Below are 23,600 nucleotides of genomic sequence, written 5' to 3' on the forward strand. Positions count from 1 at the left end.
AGTCACCCACGACGAACGCGCGCGTGGGCACATCTCGGGCTTCCTGCCCACCGGGCATAGAAAGGGTTCCGGCGATGACCCGGCTCGTCTGACGACGGGTGGAAAGTGGGACCACCTGAGGAGAAGAGGCCGACGCGCTCCGAATCTCCGAACTCGGCTCCTTTGTCCGTGGGGGGGCGGAGCCGCCGGCAGCGTCGCGGGGCCGGCGGACGCATCCGGGAAAAAGCTCGTACCCGGGGGGGGGTTCGCGGGGGCGGCTATGTACAACCATTCCGTTTACTACGCTTAGGTACGCGATGCGGTCACCACCCAGCACTTCTAAGCTACCAGAGGAGGCTGGACGACCGTGTTGTGAACAGCTGCCCAGGATGTAACACTTCACCCCATACCATACAACACATAATGGAAGACTGCATTATACACAATCATGCATGCAAACAACACAACATACACTCTATAAAGGATTTGTGGGAAAACCCAGTCTCGGCTGTGGCCTTCCTTGGGGAGACGGGACTGCTCGGACAGACAGTCTAGGGAACGACAACAACAACAACAACTACGCTTAGGCGGGGGGAGACAACTGTCCGCGTCCTCCGCCGACGTAGCATCCGGTCAGCGAGAAATACCGCGTCTGCAACCTCGTCCCTGATCTCTGTCCCTGTGAGCAAAGGGCATGGAAGGTCACCGTTGATCACCCGGCTCTTTGTGCGTACTGCGGGATTCCTGAGTAGAAGAGACTAAGTGGCTCTTTGCACCCCCCCCCTTTGTCCGTGCCGGCGTCGAGTTTCGGGGGCAGCCGCAAGCGACCACATCCGGGAAAAATGTCATACAGGAACGGTAGCTAGCGGTGGCGTTGACGCGCATGTCCGGCTACGCTAACCGTCCTGGTTTGAAGGAAGAGGACAACTTGGCCTGAGAATGACTCGAAGTGGCGTTGTACCACCTTCCTGGCGACTGTTGAGTTTCTGGGATGGGCGAGGGCAAGCCGCAAGCGACCACATCCGGGAAAAGCTCGTATAGGAACGGTAGCTAGAGGTGGCCTTAGGCGCATGTCCATCTACGCTAACCGTCCAAGTTTAAAGGAATAAAGGACAACTTGGCATCCTGTCTACTACGCCGTGGAGGAGCGAGAGAATGCTCGTCTCCTCCGAAGCCGTAGGCCGCCTTCCCATGTTTTTGGGGGGGTGAAGAGGGAAGCCATTTTCTATGCGTGCGCACCTTTCCCCTTATCACCCTGCGGCGAAACCACAACAATACTGGAACCAGATTCCATACTTACAGTGAAGGGTAGGATACCCGGTGGCGGTTAAGGGAATAATACAGGGAATGGAGAAGCACTTAATAATTCCAGGACACAGGATGGCGTAGGGAAAACCCCGATGAAATTGAAGGACGACGAACTCCTTAGCGTCCTTAGAGTGAGCTGGCGACAATCGAAGCGGATTGCTTGATTTTCGGCACCGGCGTAAACATAGAACTAAGTAACGGTTCGCTGCCGCGCCAATAAAGGAATTTGACTGAGAATCGGCCCATTAAGGGGGAAACCGAAAAAAAAACTAAACATGCAGTAGAGAGATGTTAACGCGGTCACTACTGCGAAGAGAATGGTTATAGTGTGCGAGACTTGTGGTGGAGGGCAAGGGCCCCCCCCCCCTTGCCCCAATGGGGCCCCTTACTGAGGATAAGTGTTGCCCAGACCCAGAGTGAGGATTTTAATTTCGCAGTAGAAATATTCGCGCTACGCGAGAGTATCCTAGTGTAAGGAGTACCGAAGAGTTTGTATTCTTCGGAACAAATCCAATTGTTGTCCATACCATCTTAGCTCTTTGTAAATAAAGGGTCATCCCCTTCCCACACCCACTGCTTGGGTCAGATGCAATGCAGCAAGATAAAGCACTTCCACAACATGGCCCAACAGCTGAAGCTTGTTTATCTCAACTGCTTTACTATGCATATATACAATTACATATGCATACATATGATTCAGCTTAACCCCTTCCATACGGTGCCGCACACGTAGGCGTCATGAGGAGCAAGTGGATTCGCGACGCTGCCATATCGGCGTCTTGATTATATTTATTGTAGTCGCCCCTGTGTTTTTACATTCTCCCAAATGCGCCCTTAATCCCATTCTCTGTGGTTTTCAAAATTCGCGGGTGAAAGAGAGAACGATCGATATAAGCGGCGACTATATTTTATGATGCGAATATTATTTCGTTACGTCGTACGGCTGGCATTGGCTGCTGCCCGCGAGATTTAAGTCCCGTATTGAAGTGGTTAATGTTACAAATTCACCCACTCAAAGAGGGCTTGGACAGTGCCTCCTTATGGTGGAGTTTTTGAAGCTGAGAATAAATACATTCTAACCAAAAGACTTTCTTCCCCATATGATCGAGATGGCTGAGGCAAAGCATACACCTACCTAACACTCAAAATACCCACAAAACTAACCTCCAGAGTTGGTTTGTAGGCCTGCAGTTGCTTGTAGGATCGATCTGCTTTATCTAGTAGGGAGTTAATGTTGAGTACTGCCTTTTTACGATCATCTTCACTCTCTATGGGATCCACTGCACAGCAAGGGCGAGTGTGTAGGGTGTAGTCAAACTTTGCATATTTACAATAGCCACAGGCATTGCACAAGAAAGGATCCTTCTCATCATAGTTGATAGCTCTGCAATTAACAATGGATTGAATACATCAATGCTGGGCTATCAGGCAATCAGACAATACAAAAGTAATGCATCAATACCTCAATAAAACAATATAGCAGTATTCTACAAGGTGAAATTTCATCCTTGTTATTATGTTGAGTGAACATTATAGTCCCTACCTGCACTTGTGACACTGATAGACATTTTCTCCACAGTTGGCACACACTCCTGGGGAGGCTGGTACCGCAGCAGAACACCGTGGACATTGCAAGGTCTCTGTGGAAGCCTATGACAAACACATGATCATTAAAAAAAATTCATAACAATTTCATCAAATATTACTATCTGTAGTCTCAACTAGTTTAACTTCCCATGCACACAGTAACTGCACAATTTGTCTATACACCAAAGGGGAAACCTTTGGTATACAGACAGAAAAAGGATATAAAGGATTTTGGTATATGTACACATGTGTGTGTATATATGTTCATATACACAAATACATGCATATACCAACCGGGGCTTTCCCCCTTTATAAGGTGTGTCTGAATCAAGGATTACATCCAACCTTCACCTATCTTACACCCATTCAAAACCCATTTATTGTAACTTTTATCTTTACTTTTTGTGGACGAAGGATCATCCCTGTCCTCTACCCATTGCCAGGTTCAGAAGTAATGCAGCAAGACAGCACCTCTACAGCAGGACCTTACACCTGAAGCTGGTTTACCCTTACCATTTCATTATATGATAATCATTCCCATCTTATATCCAGATTACTCTTTGCCTTCCCAACTTTGTGTTTTGTTTTCACACTCTCTATTCTGTACTTCTCAAATGTTTTTCCATTTCTTCTTTGCAAGCATTCTTCACACACAACCACCACTGGCCTCACTTCTTCATCCTATCATTCACTGCCTTTCCTTGTGTTATCTCCCATTCTCCTCATCCCACATCCAGTTTTTGCATCATACATACATACATATACCAAGGCTTTTTCCCCCTTACAAGGGAGGTAGCCAAAAAGGGGAAGGCATAAAAACACTCCCACCCATTTCATCCCTAAACACACTCCACACCCCTCCCACCCTTCCTCTCATCTGAGCACCTCCTGGATGACGGGTCACCCTGCACCCTGCCCACCGCCCTGGGTCAGAAGCAGTGTCGCGAGACACAGTACATCCACAGCAAGGCCGCTTCATTTAATCGGCGACCCCCCCTCTCCGTCCCCCTTTGCATATAAGGCGAGGACGGGGAGAAATCCCTTCGGGCTGCGTCAAAATTTACTCACACATACTACCCCACCCCCCCGCCCATTCCTCCTCATGCAGTCACAACATCATCCATATACAACCATTCTCCACTCACCTCTGTCTTCCGTCCTCTCCCTTCCTTCCTCAACAGACATTCCCCTCTTTCCCAAAGCCCCCTTCACCCCATCCATCCACCTCATCCTAGGACGTCCCCTCATGTTCACTCCCTCCACATCTGCCTTCCATACCTCTTTTACTAGTCTTTCTTCACTCATTCTTTCCATGTGTCCAAACCATCCTAATATTCTTTCACCAACCCTATCTCCCAAATCCTTTTTCACCCCTGTTCTCCTCCTCACCTCCTCATTTCTCACTCTATCCAGCCTAGTAACCCCCACCATACTTCTCAGACACCTCATCTCAAACACATTCAAACTCCTTCTCTCTTCTTCTCTTATGTTCCACGTTTCTGCCCCATACAGTGCTGTTGGCACAATCACTCCTTCATACAGTCTCCTCTTCGCATCCATTCCCAAATGTCTATTCCTCATTACACTCTTTAAACCACCAAGGCATTTACTCGCTTCTCTCAATCTACATTCTACCTCCACCTTCACTCCACCTTTTCCTGCTACACTTGCACCCAAGTATCTAAAACTATCCACTTCCTCCAGTCGCTCTCCCTTAATGTTCACTTCCAGTCTACTGCCACTTTCACCCCTTGTACATCTCATCACCTTACTTTTACCCACATTTATCTTTAGCTTTCTTCTATCACATACTCTCCCAAACTCTGCCACCAGCTTCCTCAATCCCTCCTCTGACCCTGCCACAAGCGCAGTGTCGTCCGCAAACAACAGCTGGCTCACCTCCCACTTTTCTCCATTTTCTTTAACCATCTCCAATCCCTGACTCACTACCCTAGCATTCACCTCTCGCACCACCCCATCCATGTATAAGCTATATCTATATTTTTTTCTAAATACCTCAGAACAAAAGCCAAGGTCTTACCTGAAGATTCTCATAGAAGTCCGCATATTCAAACATGAGGTTGCATGCCACAATGGGTAAGGGGAAATCGATCTTTACTTCAGTCTGGCCAGCAGACAGAAGAACCTTCTTAGCTTTGTGCCACATGGCTGAAACATTAAAAATAAAGTAATGTTACAATATTTTTCAACGACATTACTAAAAAGAGGTGAGTGGCCTAGTCTGCAAGTTTAGTCAGTGAAACTTGAATTAATTATCAATATATATATATATATATACATAAAATAAAGCATTTCACAATCAGATTTATCCACATTTAATCAGGGGCTTACAATAAACATTTAATTTCTACAACTGTCTTTTCCCAAGATCACACACCCTTGCAGGTTTTACTAATCTAAATATTCCATAGCACAAGTTTATCTGGGACATTCCTGTCTGAGGTACTACTTACATGGTTTATTCTTCAGTTCTACAACAGCTTGTACTGAGCGATTGTTGTAATAGATGTTAAGAGTTCGGACCATCTTTGTTCTCTTCAAGTCAGCTACGCGCAATGTGAGCCGGCTAATCATGTGACTACCAACCAACTTGACCAACTGAGTTGTTGTTGTGAATCGCGAGTCCACCTACAGAGAAAAGAGAAAAGCAAAATTAAATAGTTTTTTAAATTGTACAAATACCTAGGCAACATCCTAGCTCTGCTCTCATTCCCTTCACTTCCTTTATGCTATACAATCTATATTTCTGACAAATTTTCTATACACCTGAATAATGTAATGACCTAATGCCGACAATCAACTATCAGGGACCAAAAGATGGGACAATTGAGTACTCCAGGAAGCAATACCATCACCTGTACTATTTAACCTATCCACATGTGACATCTGTAGCCAAATCCAGAGAACAATATCAATGCTCTCACCTATGCAGATGACCTAACAATGATAGCCCAATACATACCTAAAAAATAGTTGCAACAAACTCCCACACATACCTACACAAACTAGAACAGAATGACAGCCTCGCCATGAAAATCATATTAGTGACACTGTTCATCCAAGACAACCATGAATCAAAAACATCCAACAGTGAAAATGAATGACTAACTCTTTCCTATCCCTCACCAATTTATCACTCCCATCCCAGCACCTTGCCACACAGCTGTGTAAGCACAATGCAGTAAGACACTGTGCTTCCACAGCAAGGTCTAACAAATGGTACACCCAAATACAGAACTGATAACTTCTTTGTCCTCCTTCCCCTGTAAAGAGACTATAGTAAGCCACTGCTATGCATATATTGTTTTGAAAATATTTACATACATGCTGCTACTACTGCTGCTATGGTGGTGAGAAATCTCAGCTGATTTTCATTATTTCATAAATATTCACAAAACAATGTCCTTACCTTGACTGTTGACAACTTCACACTGGTGAATGGGACTTCAGGGTTGTTGCAAACAAGACAGGGTTCTGATTCAAGATAGTAACCATCAAACTCCACCAAGGAGGCCAGCATGTTATAAAGGCTAGCATTTGGATGATTGGCCAAGAGTTGTGACTGTGTGCGCAATACCCCAACAGCCTTGTCAATGTATTCCAAAACCTGTTAAAGAAAATTATGATGATGATTCTGTTTAACATCACAAACTCCCCCTAACAGGAGGCTAGGAGGGAATTTTAAAGACATTAAAATAATCTTATCTTTTCATAACTATCAATACATTTTACACATTATTATACATATGTTTGGATGGATGAATGGGGTAAAAGGAGCATTTTTAAATAGTGGAATGTCTGTTGAGGATGGACGGGAGAAGACAGGTGAATGGAGAATGGTTGTATATGGATGTTGCTGTGATGCATGAAAGGGAATGAGTGAAGGATGGGGGTTGAGGGAATGTGTGAAAAATAAATTGATGCAGCCTGAAGGGATTTCTCCCTGCCTTCTCCATTTCTGCATGAGGGGACAGAGAGAGGGGGGAGGGCAGCGATTTAATTAAGTGGCCTTGCTGTGGATGTACTGTGTCTTGCGACACTGCTTCTGACCCAGGGCAGTTGGCAAGATGCAGGGGTGACCAGTTATCCAGGGTGAGCCAAGATAAGAGGGAGGGAGGGAGGGAGGGAGGGAGGGAGGGAGGGAGGGAGGGAGGGAGGGGGGGGGGGTGGATGGGAGTGGAATATGTGGGGATGAAATGGGTGGGAGTGGATTTTATGCCTTAATTTTTAGGCTACCTCCTTTGTACATCATACATAATTACATATACCAAGGGTTTTTTCCCCCTTACAAGGGAGGTAGCAAAAAAAGGGGTATTAAAACCACTCCCTTGTAAGAGGGAAAAAGCCTTTGGTATATGTATGTATATTTATGTTTACAATAAAATCCTATACATGTACTGAAGGCCATTTCTGCAGGGGGTGGCCTAGTTGAAGTACACACCCACACAAACAAAAATTCATCCAACCACATTTCCCATATCTTTGTGTAGGAAGGGTTGATTTGTTCTCTGCTACACTGTTCAAGTCGCATTGCAAAAAAGCACATCTCTTCGACAGCAGGACCCAGTACCAAGAGCAGTTTTACTCCCACCACTTCATCGTTTACAATTAAAACACCATTATTCAAATTATGACCCTCATTTTTTATATAATGAGCTTTTAAAAGGTGATGTACATTTTGCTTCTGCAATCATGACCATTCTGATGTGAATAACCAAATGGGAGCAACAATTATGACACTGTACTCAATAACAGTTCTGTCAATGTACAGAGATATGCATGTGTCAAGGGAAAAAAAGTTTACCCAGCTGACAACCTTAAATGGAGTAGCTGTGCATTATCAAGTGGGTGTGTCAAAGAATGTTAATATTGCGCTAACTTGGCTGGCTCCCATGTATATTCCAAGATGTTCTGATGGGGTAAATTCTGTTCAATGAACTTTGACTTACCAATTACTTTCCACAAACCTAATTTGTTCTTAAACTTTTACACAAACAAATTCCTCTTATAAGAAATAAACATCTACAAACCTTCTTTTCAGACTGATGTGTCTTGAGTGAAAAATAGCCCAGAAGGTCCACAAACTGTGCAGCCTTGCGACCGTATGCTGGGAGGTGAGGCCACAGTGCCCACATAAGAGTGAGAAGGTGGTCTTGGTCTCGTGGAGGGGAGTGGCGATAAAGCGCCAAGATGAGTGAATGTGCCTGCCATCGTACACTAGTGGAATTGGATTCAAGCAGGAATGTGTGCATAAAATGGCGAACACGGGACTTGTCTAAGTAACGGTTGACTTGGGTCACAAGTAATGCACACTGGGCCTCTTCACCCTTTCCGTCAGTTTCTGGGTCTTCACTTGAGCTCCTCTTTGAACTTCCACTCTGCAAATACAAATGATGAGCATTAAAATCTTCTTCTCAAATACCCTAGATACTACATAAAATACTTTCATGAAATTACCTACAATTATTGACAGACCTACAACGTGCTATGTCAAACACGAGAGATAAAGACTTGCCTGTTCATTCCCCTCTCATATACCTTTTCCCTCCTTGCTCTTGCCATAAAAAATAGCCCATTTTTTTTCTCAGTTCTTCAATCTATTATACAATTTTTTCTCCTCCAAACAGAACACTTCTTTGTTACTTGTATTTCACCCATTTTTCCTTCATATATCCAGTTCCTCTGCCTTTCCATTCAATCTCCCAGTCCTTTTTATTTCTGAGCCACTCATTTTATGGCTTGTTACATATTTCCCTTCTCTACATTGTCACAAAATTATACAGAGGTACCTCAAAAATAAAAATTCATTCATTCCTGGGAGGCATTTGACTTAGTTCCAATGTATTTTTTTCTTTGAATTTGATTATTGTTACAGATCCAGCTCACTCATTTTTTTTTTTTTTTTTTTACAGGGCAGAGGGTGAGATGCAGGGATGACCCATCATCCAGGAGCCAAGATATGAGGGAGGGAAGGGGATGAGTGGGAGTGGATTGTGTGTTTTTTGACTACCTCCCTTGTAAGGGGGAAAAACATTTGGTATATGTATGATCTTTTTATTGAAGCATACATGTAGAATGCAGTGTTGTATGATATGGTAATCTTTGTGTTTGAGTTAGAAGAAATGTTTGCCTTTTGGGCCAAAAATTTAATGAATTTTTTTTTTTAGATTTGAAGTTGCTCAACTTCTGGGGAATTTGATTTCTGTGGTACCATTGTATGTGTACATGCACCAAAGGTCCTTTCCCTTATAATAGTTTGGCTAATTCATACCACACACTTGATTATATACAAATATATACCATTCAAGCACCCCTCTCCCATTCCAGCACCTCAGGAAGGGCTACCTATTCAATGCAAAATTATGATCCAATATAGTTCTTCCTTGCTCTCCCAATATTGTTATATTAAAAAAATGTAATTTTCGCAGGAAAATTAATTTTTCCCCGATACAAACCTGAGGTACTCCTTACACTAGGATACTCTCGCGTAGCGCGAATATTTCTACTGCGAAATTAAAATCCTCACTCTGTGGGTCTGGGCAACGCTTATCCTCAGTAAGGGGCCCCATTGGGGCAAGGGGGGGGGGCCCTTGCCCTCCACCACAAGTCTCGCACACTAACCATTCTCTGAGCCAGGTATGAATTAAGCATAAGGTTTGTCAGGCAAGGAGAAGGAACTGTTTAGAGGGGTGGTTGAGGAGGGCCATTAAAGGTAAGGAGTACCTCAGGTTTGTATCAGGGAAAAATTAATTTTCCTGCGAAAATTACATTTGTTCCGAAGAATACAAACTCTTCGGTACTCCTTACACTAGGAGACTCGGACTTAGAAGGGAAGGAAGTTGTTATCTAGCCTGGGAAACCGCTGTAAGGAAAATCTAGTGTGCTAAGACTATGTTGACCAGACCCCTATACATTCCCCTCACTTTGAAGTGCACCCCTTTCTGTTCCCTGGAGTGGAGACAGAAAGGTTATAATCACCTTTGTACCACTGAAGGGCTTGAATTGATTCCCTTGGAATGCTAGAGAGCCCGCGGGTGAGGTAAGGGAATGTGAGAGAATGAGAAGGACTTTAGAAAGTTATCCCTGCAGTTGCCGAGCCAGAACCTGGATGAGTTGTCAGGGTCGGCTGTGTGCTCTTGAGGAGGGGTATATCATTTTCAGGACTTCTTGGGCGGCCACTATGGGGCCCAAAGATAAGTTCCCTAAAGATTCCCGCATAACTTCTTTGAGGTAAAAGGAAGTGAACGTATTCTGGCTCTTCCATATACCTGCTTGAAGAACCTGGTTGACTGACAGATTCTTTCTGATGACTAGGGAGGTCCCTACTGCCCTCAGGTTATGGGCAATCTGTGTGGTTCATGTCGCAGGCTCTGCGGATGACTTCCATTGTCCAGTAAGAAATGGAATTCTTAGTGATGGGCTACCTTTAGTAGAGATGAACAACCTCTTTAATTCTGGTCGAAGATGTTCGGTTCTCTTGAGGTAGGTCCGGATGGCTTGTACCGGGCATAGAACTGTTTCAGTCTATTCTCCCCCTGCAAATTCGTCTAAGGATGGAACACTAAAGGACCAGAATCTAGGGTCGGATTTGGCAGGATCTTGGTTTTTGGCAATGAATTGAGGCATGAAAGTGAAGGAGACCTCTTTCCATCCTTTGGAATGGGCGACTCTATAAGAGATGGCATGTAACTCCCCTACTCTCTTGGAAGATGCCAGGGCTAGCAGAAAAAACTGTCCTCTAGGAGAGGTCCTTCAGATGTGCCTCTCGGAGAGGTTCGTAAGGGGGACCCCTCAGAGAGTTCAGGACTAATGCCACATCCCGCGGAGGAGAACTGATTTCCCTGGGGGGGGGGCATGATCTTTGAAGTGCCTGAAGAGCATGGAAATTTCCGGTGAAAGGGCTAGGACCATGCCCTTCAGAGAAAACACCTGATTTAGAGCTGCCCTATAGCTTTGTACTGCCGAGAGGGAGATCTTCTTGGACTTCCTGAGGAAGTGGAAGGAGGCGATCTCAGGAATGGTGGCTCGAACTGGGACTAACTTCCTGGAGTGGCACCATTTTGCAAAGGCGCATTTCTCTTGATAAAGGTTAGCTGAGGAAGAGCGAATAGGAGCAGACATGTCCTCAACCACTTCTCTGGGAAAACCCTTCTTTAGGAGGATCTGGACCATAGTCTGAACGCGTGAAGATTGAGTGCTGAAGGGTTCTTGTGCCAAGGACCGTTGATGGGTGGATACAGAAGATCTGGTCTTCCCTGAAGGGCCAGAGGCTCTTCTACTGCTAGCTCGAGGGCGTCCAGAAACCATGGGGCTTCGGGCCACCAAGGAGCGATCAAAGTCATCCGAAGGTAGGATGCGTGTCTTGCTCTGAGGAGTACATTCTGGAGCAAGGGAAATGGTGGGAAAGCGTAGGAGTCCAGGTTGTCCCAACTTTGCAGAAGAGTGTCTTCTGCTGTCAGAGGATCCAGGAAAGGGCTGAAATATATTGGGAGTTGGTGATTCCATCTCATTGCAAAAAGGTCCACTAGAGGGGAGCCCCATTTGCTGAGGATGAAGTTCGCTACCTCTCGATAGAGGGACCATTCTGTGTTGATTATCTGATTCTTCCTGCCGAGGTGGTCCGCCCAGACATTCCTCTTCCCCGGGATGTAGTGGGCTTTGAGTGACACCTGGAGATTCTTGGCTAGGTTGAGGATGTCCATCATCAGAAGGCATAGTTCCTGGGAGACTGTGCCCCCCTTGCTCGTTCAGGTAGGCTACTACCGAGGAATTGTCCGACATTATGCCCACTACTTTTCCTGAGACTTGATCCTTGAAGTGACGGATAGCCAGGAGTACTGCTTTCAACTCAAGCCAATTGATATGGGCTGTCCGCTCAACTGTGGACCAGGAACCGCTGATGTGATCGTCGTTGAGGTGGGCTCCCCAGCCCTCCTTGGAGGCATCGGAGAACAGGAGGACTTCGGGGGGAGATGGGCCGAGGGGCATCCCCATGAGAAGGTTGCATGGGCCTTCCACCAGAGAAGAGAATCCTTGACTTCTTCGGTGAGGGAGATGTGTTGTAGGGGTTCTCCCTCTTGCGGGGCCCACTGAGACTTGAGGAGCCACTGTAGCAGTCGCATTCTTTGTCTACTCCTGGGGATTAATTTCTCTATGGAGGCCATATGGCCCAGGAGGATTTGGCATTGTGTAGCCGTCAGGAACCTGGTCGATAGTGCCTGTGCAACTAGAGAAGCGAGATTCGGGATCCCCTTTCCTACTGGGAAGGATTCCATTAGGGAGGAGTCCAGGACCATACCCAGGTACGTGACTCTCTGTTCTGGTAAGAAATCTGACTTTTCCGGGATGACTACTGTGCCCAATTTCAGGACAAAGGTTAGGACCATTCTCAGGTGTTCTTGGCATAGCTGGGCGGAATGCATCTTGGAGGTCCAGCGACACCATGACGTTCCCTTCCCTGATAGACGCCCTTACGGACTCTGGGGTGGCCATTCGGAACTTCGTCAGGGAAAGGAACTTGTTGAGTGGAGACAAATAGATGACTGGTCTCCACACCCCTGTTGTCTTTTCTACTAGGAATAGCCTTGAGTAGAACCCTGGGTCCGGAGTCGAGACTTCCTCTAAAGCTCCTTTCTGGAGCAGAACGGAGGATTCCTCCGCTAGGGCCCGCCCGCGAGCCGAGTCCGGGTGGAAGCTGCTGACTTGGATGGGATAGGGGGAGAGGTTTGGGACAGTGGGAAAGGGAAGACAATAGCCTGTCTTAATGACTTAATAGGTCCAGTCTTCCGCCCCGGCCTCTTCCCATGCTCTCCAGTAGAGGGAGAGGCAACCCCCTATCTTTTGTGGAGGGGCTGGCGAATTCCTAGGATTCCTGTGGGGGAGTCCGGAGCCTCTATAATGTTTGCGTCTAGGATCTCTAGTCGTAAAGGGACGGGGCTTTCCTGTCTGCCTTTTCGACTTGGAGTGGAGGGGTAGGGAATCAGCATGCGGGTTAGAAGGGGGGCCCTCTTCAATGGAGCATAAATTTCTCTGAGGAGGGGATCACTGGGGTCTCCTAGGACGGTGTCTCTCCTGCGGGACTCAATGTTGGCCCAAGACGTTAAGAGGCAGGCCGCTTGATGCTTCAGAGCTCTGCTCGAGCTTTCCCATAGAGCCTGGAGGTTGCATTCCCCTTGGGGTTGCAGCCTGGGTAAAAACTCCCTTACTGAAGCCAAGACGCATTCCAGCCAGGAGTGCACCGCGAGAGATAGAGAGCCAGGCCCTGAACGAGGTCCCTGGATTCTCTGCCGGAAAGGATGACGTTTCTTCTGAGCAGTGAATCCACGTCCGCTTTGACAAGCTCTGGTAACCGAGCCGGGATCAAGGCTGCTTAAGGTTTGTCCCTGATGGGAAGTAGAAGCGTTTTTGCTGTTCCACCGGAACAGAGCGCCAGTGCGGTTTTTCGGTTGCCCGCTTTGTGAGTGCGTCAGAGGCCTGGTTCATGGCTCGTACCGCTGTGTACTCCATGGGAGTTGGTTTTGTTGTTTGAGAATTGCCCGTCCTGAAGATTTCAGACTCGAACGTGACTTCCACTTCTTGTGGAAGGCTCAGTTGATTAGCTCTCCTAACTTTAGAGAGGATCTCTGAGCAGGAGGGTGTAACAACCATCGGGGATTCCGACTGGGAATCCTGCGAAGTTTGGTAACTTGCCCTCTCGTCTCCGGCGCTGTGGATGTCGTCGCCGTCGTAGCTGGTGCCTGTCCAGTCAGCGAGAAACACCGCGTCTGCAACCTCGTGAGCAAAGGGCATGGAAAGGTCACCGTTGATCACCCTGCTCTTCCTACGGTGGGTGTTGTGCGTACTGCGGGATTCCTGAGTAGAAGAGACTAAGGGGCTCGTTGTCTTTGAACCCGGGTTCTTTGTCCGTGCCGGCGTCGAGTTTCCGGGATGCGTCGGGGGCAAGCCGCAAGGGACCACATCCAGGAAAAATGTCATACAGGAGCGGTAGCTACAGGTGGCCTGAGGCGCATGTCCGTCTACGCTAACTGTCCTGGTTGAAGGAAGAGAGGACAACTTGGCCTGAGAATGACTCGAAGTGGACGTTGTACCACCTTCCTGGCTACTACGCTTTGGAGGAGGGACCGTCGAGTATCCGGGATGGGTCGAGGGCAAGCCGCAAGCGACCTCATCCGGGAAAAATCTCGTACAGGAACGGTAGCTAGAGGTGGCCTGAGGCGCATGTCCGTCTACGCTAACCGTCCTAGTTGAAGGAAGGACAACTTAGCCTGAGAATGACTCGAGGTGGACGTTGTACCACTTTCCTGGCTACTACGCTTTGGAGGAGGGACCGTCGAGTTTCCGGGATGGGTCGAGGGCAAGCTGCAAGCGACCTCATCCGGGAAAAATCTCGTACAGGAACGGTAGCTAGAGGTGGCCTGAGGCGCATGTCCGTCTATGCTAACCGTCCTGGTTAAAGGAATAAAGGACAACTTGGCTTCCTGTCTACTACGCCGTGGAGGAGGGAAAGAATTGCTCATCTCCTCTGAAGCCGTAGTCTGCCTTCTCTTGTTTTTGGGGGGTGAAGAGGGAAGCCATTTTCTATGCTTGCGCACCTTTTCCCCTGCATGTGCTTTCCTGTGAACATGAAAGTACACGGAACACTGACTATCATCTCACTGAATGCACGTCTCACACGGGGATGAAGGTGAACACTTAAGAGCTATACACTTGAAACACCAAATGTGAGGATCCACTTGGGCTGGCGGTAAGGGGGGTGAGACAAAGGTAACTCCCTTTGGCGAAGGCACACAACCCATCTTGAACCCCAACAATACTGGAACCAGATTCCATACTTACAGTGAAGGGTAGGATACCCGGTGGCGGTTAAGGGAATAATACAGGAGAGGGAGAAGCACTTAATAAATTCCAGGACACAGGAAGGCGTAGGGAAAACCCCGATGAAATTGAAGGACGACGAACTCCTTAGCGTCCTGGGAGTGAGCTGGCGACAATCTTAGCAGGTTGTTTGATTTTCGGCCCATACGTAAACATAGAACTGTTGAGTAATTAACGGTTCGCTGCCGCGCTAATAATGGAGTTTGACTGAGAATCGGCCCATTAAGGGGGAAACCGATAAAAACTAAACATGTATAGTAGAGAGATGTTAACGCGGTCACTACTGCGAAGAGAATGGTTATAGTGTGCGAGACTTGTGGTGGAGGGCAAGCCCCCCTCCCCCCCTTGCCCCAATGGGGCCCATTACTGAGGATAATCGTTGCCCAGACCCACAGAGTGAGGATTTTAATTTCACAGTAGAAATATTCGCGCTACGCGAAAGTATCCTATTGTAAGGAGTACCGAAGTGTTTGTATTCTTCGGAACAAATCTCATCTTATAACATAAACTCAAAAACATCTGGTGGCAAATTCACAAATTATTGAATGCAGAAATCCTGGAGATGAACAGGATAATCCGTAGTGGGTCAAATAGTTTGTGGCAGCTTATATGTAAACTATCTTATTCAGTCTTTCAGCAATTCCTTCAGCAGATGTGAAGATCATATGAAGAGATTGATAGCCATTAATGAGTTTGAGTTACAAGTACAGATGTGGTTGTTATTCCCATACTATAATTGCTCGTCATCTTACCCTCACCTTGCCAGAGTCGCTTGACTTGGCTGCAGGACACAGAGCTGCTTGCAGGAGTTGTATGACAGTGGGAGCCACACCCTCCTCTAGAAGGCAAGCCACTTCCATTAAGAAGCCCAAAACACTTTCATCCTTGTGGCAGTACCTGGAAGAGAGAAAAAAAAAAAAGTTACAAACTTTTAAGTTTACCTTCACCTTGCAGCAGGTGGGATACAAGGATGACTTAACCACTTCCGTATGATGATGTATAAATAGGCGTCATGAGGTGTGAATGGGTCCATTAGGATACCGGCGTCAGTGTCTTGATATACATTTTTTGTAGTTGTACACAAGTTACCCCAGATTCTGTGAACTGGTTTGATCACGTTTTGTGTTTATTATCACTCAAGAGTAAAAGAACTAGTATTACAGCAGTGACTTTACATTTTATAATGGGAGTTGTGTGATGCATCATTCATATGGCAGCCAATGCTGAGAACTTGACTCATACTGAAGTGGTTAATTCAAGAGGAGCTAGGATGAGAGGGAGGAAAGGGTGGGAATGTAATGACTTGGCTACCTCCCTTACAAGGAGGAAAAACTTTTTACTGTTAGTACATACATACATATACCAAGGCTTTTTCCCCCTTACAAGGGAGGTAGCCAAAAAGGGAAAGGCATAAAAACACTCCCACCCATTTCATCCCTAAATACACTCCACACCCCTCCCACCCTCCCTCTCATCTGAGCACCTCCTGGATGACGGGTCATCCCTGCACCCTGCCCACTGCCCTGGGTCAGAAGCAGTGTCGCAAGACACAGCACATCCACAGCAAGGCTGCTTCATTTAATCGGCGACCCCCCCCTCTCCGTCCCCCCTTGCATATAAGGAGAGGACGGGGAGAAATCCCTTCGGGCTGCGTCAAAATTTGCTCACACATACTACCCCACCCCCACCCCCCTGCCCATTCCTCCTCATGCAATCACAACATCATCCATATACAACCATTCTCCACTCACCTCTGTCTTCCGTCCTCTCCTTTCCTTCCTCAACAGACATTCCCCTCTTCCCCAAAGCCCCCTTCACCCCATCCATCCACCTCATCCTAGGACGTCCCCTCATGTTCACTCCCTCCACATCTGCCTTCCATACCTCTTTTACTAGTCTTTCTTCACTCATTCTTTCCATGTGTCCAAACCATCCTAATATTCTTTCATCAACCCTCTCTCCCAAATCCTTTACTGTTAGTGCCAAAACAAAAGGATGGTGGTTTAATGAACATATATTACTGATCCCCATCTTCTCTTTTTCTGCATTAGGGGATGGAGAGGCACTCGTTAAATGAAGCAGCCTTGCTGCATTGCTTCTGACCCTGGGCAGTGGGTGGGATACAGGGATGACCTATTATCCATGAGGAACTAAGACGAGAGGGAGGAAAGGGTGGTGGAGGGGAGTGGAAGGGGTGGATACATGCCTGACTTGGCTACCTCCCTTATAAGGGTGGGGGGGAAAAAGCTCTTTGTTTATAGATATAACACTGAAAGTACCAAATGTGAAGAATGATTAAATATACATATGTAACAGGCTTTATTCCTTACAAGGAGGTAGAAAAAAAAAATATATATATATATACACACATATATATATTAGTTACACTACAATAGACTAATGCCAGGTGAAAAAGAAAAATACAAATGAGAGAGAGAGAGAGAGAGAGAGAGAGAGAGAGAGAGAGAGAGAGGCAAGAGTGAAAGGAGATTGTGATAGTGTGAGTGAGAGGAGAGTGAGAGGAGAGTGAGAGTGAGGAGAGAAGCAAGAAGAGAGAACAGAGAGGGATAGGAAAGAGATAGATAAGAAAGAGAGGGGGGAGGGAAAGGGGGAGAAGGAGAGATAGGGAGAGAGAAAGAAGAGAGGGAGATAGACAGGGGGGAGGGAAGGGGGGAGGGAAAGGGGGAGGGAAAGGGGGAGAGAAAGAAGAGAGGGAGATAGACAGGGGGGAGGGAAAGGGGGAAAAGGAGAGATGGGGAGAGAGAAAGAAGGGAGGGAGAAAGAAGGGAGGGAGAAAGAAGGGAGGGAGAAAGAGAGGGGGAGAAGGAGAGATAGGGAGAGAGAAAGAAGGGAGGGAGATAGAGAGGAAAGGAGGGAGCAGGAGGGAGCAGGAGGGAGGGGAGAGAGAGAGAGGGAGGGGAGAGAGAGAGAGAAAGGGGAGGGGGAGAGAGAAAGGGGAGGGGGAGGGAAGGAGGGGCAGAGAGAAAGAAAGAGGAGGGAGGGAGAGAACAGAGGAAAGAATACATAGAAGTGAGACTACGGAGAGGGAGGAGGGAATAGAGGCAGGAGATAATAGAGAGAAGTAGATGGGAATAGACATAATACAGAGATATAGAGAAAAAATGGAGAAAAGAATAAAAAGAATAGAGTAAAGAAAAAGAGAAATAAAAATAAAAATTGAATAGGGAATAGAGACTAGAGATAATGGAGAAAAACTGGAAGAGATAAAAGAATGCAAAATTATTTAATTTCATTTAACCAAAATATATTTTCACAAACTCACTTCTGCCAATTGGCTGTCCTTGATGTTGCAATGTCAACACATGACTTAAGATGTTCAATGAGCTGGATGAGGGAATCATAGGGTAACACAATGGGAGGCAGACGGCAGCTCCCTGTGAAGCTGAATCCGCCTTGTGCACACAACACCTTCACATCCTGAAACACCAAAACATTAGTTTAACCCCTTTATGCACTTCCATTTACACATCTCGGGTATTTAATATAGTATTAAAAAGAGAAATGGACTGTAAGCCTTTCAGAATCCTATATTGTTGAACACATTATCTATATGAAGTTTCAGATTCTAATTTCACCATTACATACTTCAGTAATTTTAGAAAAATACATACATATATAAACGTTTTTTTCCCCTTTTATCCATTCTCCACTCACCCCTATCTTCTTCATTCCTTCCTGAACAGACATTTCCCTCTTTCCCAATGCCCCTTTTACTCCATCCATCCATCTCATCCTTGGTCATCTTACCTTGATATGGTATTCCAAGGCATGCATGTCACGCATTTGCCTGTACTTGTCCTTATTGCCACAGATGAAGAGCAGGAGCTTTCTAACTTGGCGCCTCACGAAGGGGGTCTGCTGAGTCATCATGTACTCACAAAGGTAATGGGACCAGGCTGGTTCAAACTGTCCACCTTCACCTAGTTTCTTCATCTAAATACAGAGCCAAAAGAACATTAATAAATGTCTGAAACTAACAAAGATGAAATCACTACATCATAGTTATGGTGCTACTAGTATCAGGCATTTCTATTCTACAGACTGGAGACTCCTACACGGTCTCAAGAAACCTAATCACTTGTTGACCTAATTACCATGTAATCCTGTAAGTGATGCAACATATTAAAGACCCAATGAACCAGACATATAATGAAAAAGAAATAGAATGAGAAAAATCAAGAGAGGGAAAGGGAAGGGGGGGGAGAGGGAAGGGGGGAGAGGGAGAGGGAAGAGGGGGTAAGGAGGGAGGGAGAGAGGGGGAGGAGAGGAGAGGGAGAAGGGGAGGACAGGAGAAGGAGGGAGGGAGGGAGAGGGCAGGAGAGAGAGAGAGAGAGGGGGGGGTGAAGGAAGGAAAGATAGGGAGGGAGGAGGGCAAGGGAAGGAGGGAAGGAGAGAGGGAGGGAGGGAGGGAGGGAGGGAGGGAGGGAGGGAAGGAAAGGGAAGGAAAGGGAAGGAAAGGGAGGGAGGGAGGGAGGAAAGGAGAGGGAGGAAAGGAGAGGGAGGGAGAGGGAGGAAAGGAGAGGGAGGGAGAGGGAGGGAGAGGGGGAGAGGGAGGGAGGAAAGGAGAGGGAGGAAAGGAGAGGGAGGGAGAGGGGGAGAGGGGGAGAGGGAGGGGGAGAGGGAGGGGGAGGGAGAGGGGGAGAGGGAGGGAGAGGGAGGGAGGGAGAGGGAGGGAGGGAGACGGAAGGAGATGGAAGGAGATGGAGAAGAAGGAAAAAAGAAAAAAATAGAAAAGCAATAGAGGAGGAGGAAGAATCACATACTTCTGATTCAGACTTATTCTTGCTTACAATACAAAAATCTACTATGCTGCTGCTCTAGCTTAAGGAATTATCATGCTGGGCTATTTTTCCTATGACTATTGGACTAGATTTGCAGTCCACAGCTTTTGGAATGGACTCCGATATCCTCCAGCACATCAAATGACATTCTGCGTAAATTGTTGAGAAAACAGAATAGTTTGCCATAGTGATTTTACAGTGGAAAAATTTCTGGAAGGGAGTGGTACTGCCAAATAACTGGAGGTTAGAGGAAAAATAGCCCATTGTTATAATGTTTTACAGGGACTAGATTTAAAAGGCTCAAATCTTGATCCAGTCTTGGGTTGAACCCTCTGTCAAGATGAAATGCCAGAAAACAATAATAATCCAACAATGCTGAGGAGCAATCAATTAGTAAATCTAAGACCTTGTTAAAAAATTTGAAAGACACCTACCTGATAAGGCAGTCTCAAAACCATTTCAGTGAGGAGGTGAGGGAAGGCAGCAAAGACATCATGGGCATGGCCCTTGACATACTGCCTCAGGAAGAATGGAGACATGTCTGGTGGGGGGCTGAGGGGGCGAGGTTTGAGCAGTCCCCCTCCGATAACTGTGCCACCTTGCTCCCTGGTGGCAGCTTGCCAATACTCCAGCAGGGCCTTCAGAAGGGCCAAGCAGTGCTCCATGGCTCCAGCACGTACAAGAGCACTTGCTGTGGACTGAGGTAGAATACTGCTTGCCTCGCTGGTGACACGTGCAGAGGATTTACTACGCGACATCATTACACCTAAAATTAAAAAACCAGCATGAATTGCCTTATCTGCACATTCACAAGGATTTGAACAAAGATAGAGACACAGACACACACAGTAAGATGAGAGAGAGAGAGAGAAAGAGATATTGAGAGTGAGCAAGAGATAATAGAGAGGGGGAGGAGAGTGAGAGACAGGAGAGGGGGAGAGTGTGAGAGAGAGGAAGGGAGATGGAGAGAAGAAGGGAGATGGAGAGAAGAAGGGAGAGGGAGAGAAGAAGGGAGAGGGAGAGAAGAAGGGAGAGGGAGAGAAGAAGGGAGAGGGAGAGAAGAAGGGAGAGAAGAAGGGAGAGGGAGAGAAGAAGGGAAAGGGAGAGGGAGAGAAGAAGGGAAAGGGAGAGAAGAAGGGAAAGGGAGAGAAGAAGGGAAAGGGAGAGAAGAAGGGAAAGGGAGAGGGAGAGAAGAAGGGAAAGGGAGAGGGAGAGAAGAAGGGAAAGGGAGAGGGAGAGAAGAAGGGAAAGGGAGAGGGAGAGAAGAAGGGAAAGGGAGAGGGAGAGAAGAAGGGAAAGGGAGAGGGAGAGAAGAAGGGAAAGGGAGAGGGAGAGAAGAAGGGAGAGGGAGAGAAGAAGGGAGAGGGAGAGAAGAAGGGAGAGGGAGAGAGGGGGGAGAGGGAGAGAGGGGGGAGAGGGAGAGAGGGGGGAGAGGGAGAGAGGGGGGAGAGGGAGAGAGGGGGGAGAGGGAGAGAGGGGGGAGAGAGCAAGAAAGAAAAAGAAAAAGAATGTGAGAAAGAGTGAAAGAATGAAAAAGTCAAAAAGTGAGAACGAAAATTAGAAAGAGTGAAAAAGAGAAAGAAAAAGTATGAAAAAATGAGAGGAAAAGAATTGTGTGTACATTTTTTCTTTTTCTGGAGCCATGTCATTTTACTTACTAAGGAGACGCATGACAACCAGCTGAACCTCCTTCTCCGCATTCCTCTCAGACACATTGGTGACTGCTCCAGATGTTATGTGCAGCTGGCCCATAAGGGCAGTCAGGAGGTTATTCAGACTTGTTCGGTCTCGAGTCTCATTCCCATCCAGGTCAGATGACAACATCAGAACCACCTAAAGGCATTTCCTTGTTAGTATTTTCTATTTTTTTTTTTTTTACAATGATCTGCAGTGATATTCTGTATGCTCAAACTACTTTTCATCTGTTCACTACTTTACACCAACTTTGTTCTGAATTATACTGCACATTTTACTAATCAGGGTGCATACTCCACACGGGAATTTGGAGGAATCAAGACCACAAGGCACAGTTTTACCTAATGCATACACCAATTGTATCATACATTACTTTCATATTCATTCCTATATTTCTTTAAACTTGAGATGGAATAAATCAAGGGGTTCAAAATGGTATAAATGTGACTATAATGTATAGTGAGGAATTGTAGTTGTTTCCTTTACAAAAACTTTGGAATCAAAGGCATTTCTAGATGTCAATCTACACCACTGGTAACTTAGAGATTAAAACTTTTCCAATCGTCAGATAAATTCTTACGTACCTGGAAGAAGGGTATTGAAGTTACACCACCAACAGTTGTTAAGCGGGGGATGCACGTAATGAGGGAATCCAATAATGCGAGGCGAAGAGTGTGAAGTCCTACACCACCTTCAAGAACTTCCTCTTCCAATGCTTCACCCTGAAAGTAGAAGATATTGATTTTACATTTACAGGATATTTCAAGACACTGCTGAATCACCCTGCTTCCTTACAGAATAGGTGCCATGCAACTTTTGATTACTTTAAACGGATAAAATTTTGATACTTAACCACTTCAGTACGAGTCAAATTCTCACACACAGCATCAGCTGCCATGTGTACAATGCATCACACTACTTGCATTATAAAATACAAGGTCACTGCTGTACTACTTGTTCTCTTTTACTCCGAGTAATAATAAACACAGAAAATGTGATCAAACCAGTTCACAGAATCCAGGGGTAATTCATGTACAACTACAAAAAAATATATAATCAAAACTAACACTGACATCCTCAAGTACCCACTCACGCCTCCTGATGCCTACATAGGTGTCAACGTACTGAAGTGGTTAACATCAAAGGACCTTTCCCCTTTATAAAGAGGATGGCCTAGTCAAAGGAAACCCACACTACGTACATACACATTAATGCCCCTGCCATTTCATTATCTCATGGATAAAGAGCTGTTCTTGTCCCATGCCCTACTGAAAATATGATGGAAACGGTTGGATTTTTTGGCAAAAGATCTTGGGCCTGGTCTGGAGTGTGTCAGCTCTTACATATACCCTTCACTGGTTCCTGTTACCCACATGTAGGGGTCAAGTACTTTTATATTGCCCAACTCTCTCAAATTTCTCCAGATTAGACCAACATACTGTTCCATCCATACAACTCCAACACCTAAAACCAAGACACTAGTTACACTTACTTGTAAAGGAGCTGGCACAATGGTTGCTCCATCCCTTCCAGATGCAGTGGCCGAATCTGGAGTTGGGTCTCCATAGGCAGAACTACGTCCTGAGACATTGTGCTCTCCAGCAAAGCTTTCAACTCCAGATCCTCCCGATTCACTTCCACCACTGCCAGCCTGTCAAAGTACCAATTTTGGAGTATATCATAAAAGCTTGGATTTTGTACATATTTGCAAGAAAAAATATATAACAAGAACAACTAAATGGGGCAGAAAAAAATTATATACACACACACACCAAAGGCTTTTCCCCCCTTACAAGGGAGGTAGCCAAAAAACAGGCATAAAATCAACTCCCACCCATTCCATCCCCACATATTCCACTCCCATCCACCACCTCCCTCCCTCTTAGCTTGGCTCCTCCTGGATGACGGGACATCCCAGCATCTCGGCCACTGCCCTGAGTCAGAAGCAGTGTTGTATAACAGTACAAAAGCACATCCACAGTAAGTCTGCTTAAAACCTTTCCTCCTATCCCATATATCTACAATCTCTCCCACAGTGCCTTCCTGTCTATCTTGTCATAACCCTTTTCCAAATCCATAAGGCCCCAAAAACATCATTACTTTTTCCAAGTTTCTCACATATCTGTCTTACCACAAAAATCTGATCCATGCAACCCCTACCTTTCCTAAACCCACACTGTTCCTCACCAATTATTCCCTCTGTTCCTCTCCTGATCTTCTCAGTCAAGACCCTCCCATAAGCCTTCTGAGCTGAACTTAAACTAATTCCTCTGAAACTACTACACTCACACTTGTCCTCTTTCCCCTAGTAAAGTGGAACTATACAGGCACTCC

At 46.2% G+C, this 23,600-nt stretch overlaps 1 protein-coding gene across 6 annotated transcripts in view; it reads right to left on the minus strand.

Moving 5' to 3' along the window:
- The window catches only part of poe (E3 ubiquitin-protein ligase-like protein poe), a 160,160-nt gene that overhangs the window by 44,203 nt on the left and 92,357 nt on the right, over positions 1–23,600 (minus strand). For 4 of the 6 annotated variants that reach the window (XM_076192838.1, XM_076192834.1, XM_076192836.1 and 1 more), the window contains exons 50-62: positions 22,759–22,917; positions 21,851–21,988; positions 21,230–21,404; positions 20,006–20,337; positions 18,538–18,723; positions 18,053–18,207; positions 15,522–15,666; positions 7,926–8,273; positions 6,305–6,502; positions 5,349–5,523; positions 4,916–5,043; positions 2,831–2,937; positions 2,452–2,671 (exon numbers count right to left, since the gene is read on the minus strand). In XM_076192838.1, the coding sequence (XP_076048953.1) occupies positions 2,452–2,671; positions 2,831–2,937; positions 4,916–5,043; positions 5,349–5,523; positions 6,305–6,502; positions 7,926–8,273; positions 15,522–15,666; positions 18,053–18,207; positions 18,538–18,723; positions 20,006–20,337; positions 21,230–21,404; positions 21,851–21,988; positions 22,759–22,917 (2,466 nt within the window). The remainder of the gene's footprint in view (positions 1–2,451; positions 2,672–2,830; positions 2,938–4,915; positions 5,044–5,348; positions 5,524–6,304; positions 6,503–7,925; positions 8,274–15,521; positions 15,667–18,052; positions 18,208–18,537; positions 18,724–20,005; positions 20,338–21,229; positions 21,405–21,850; positions 21,989–22,758; positions 22,918–23,600) is intronic. The other 2 variants (XM_076192837.1, XM_076192835.1) reach the window with 1 other exon arrangement.

Source organism: Oratosquilla oratoria, chromosome 11 (genome assembly GCF_046742065.1).
Source record: "Oratosquilla oratoria isolate Oo_2021 chromosome 11, ASM4674206v1, whole genome shotgun sequence".
Lineage (NCBI taxonomy): Eukaryota > Metazoa > Arthropoda > Malacostraca > Stomatopoda > Squillidae > Oratosquilla > Oratosquilla oratoria.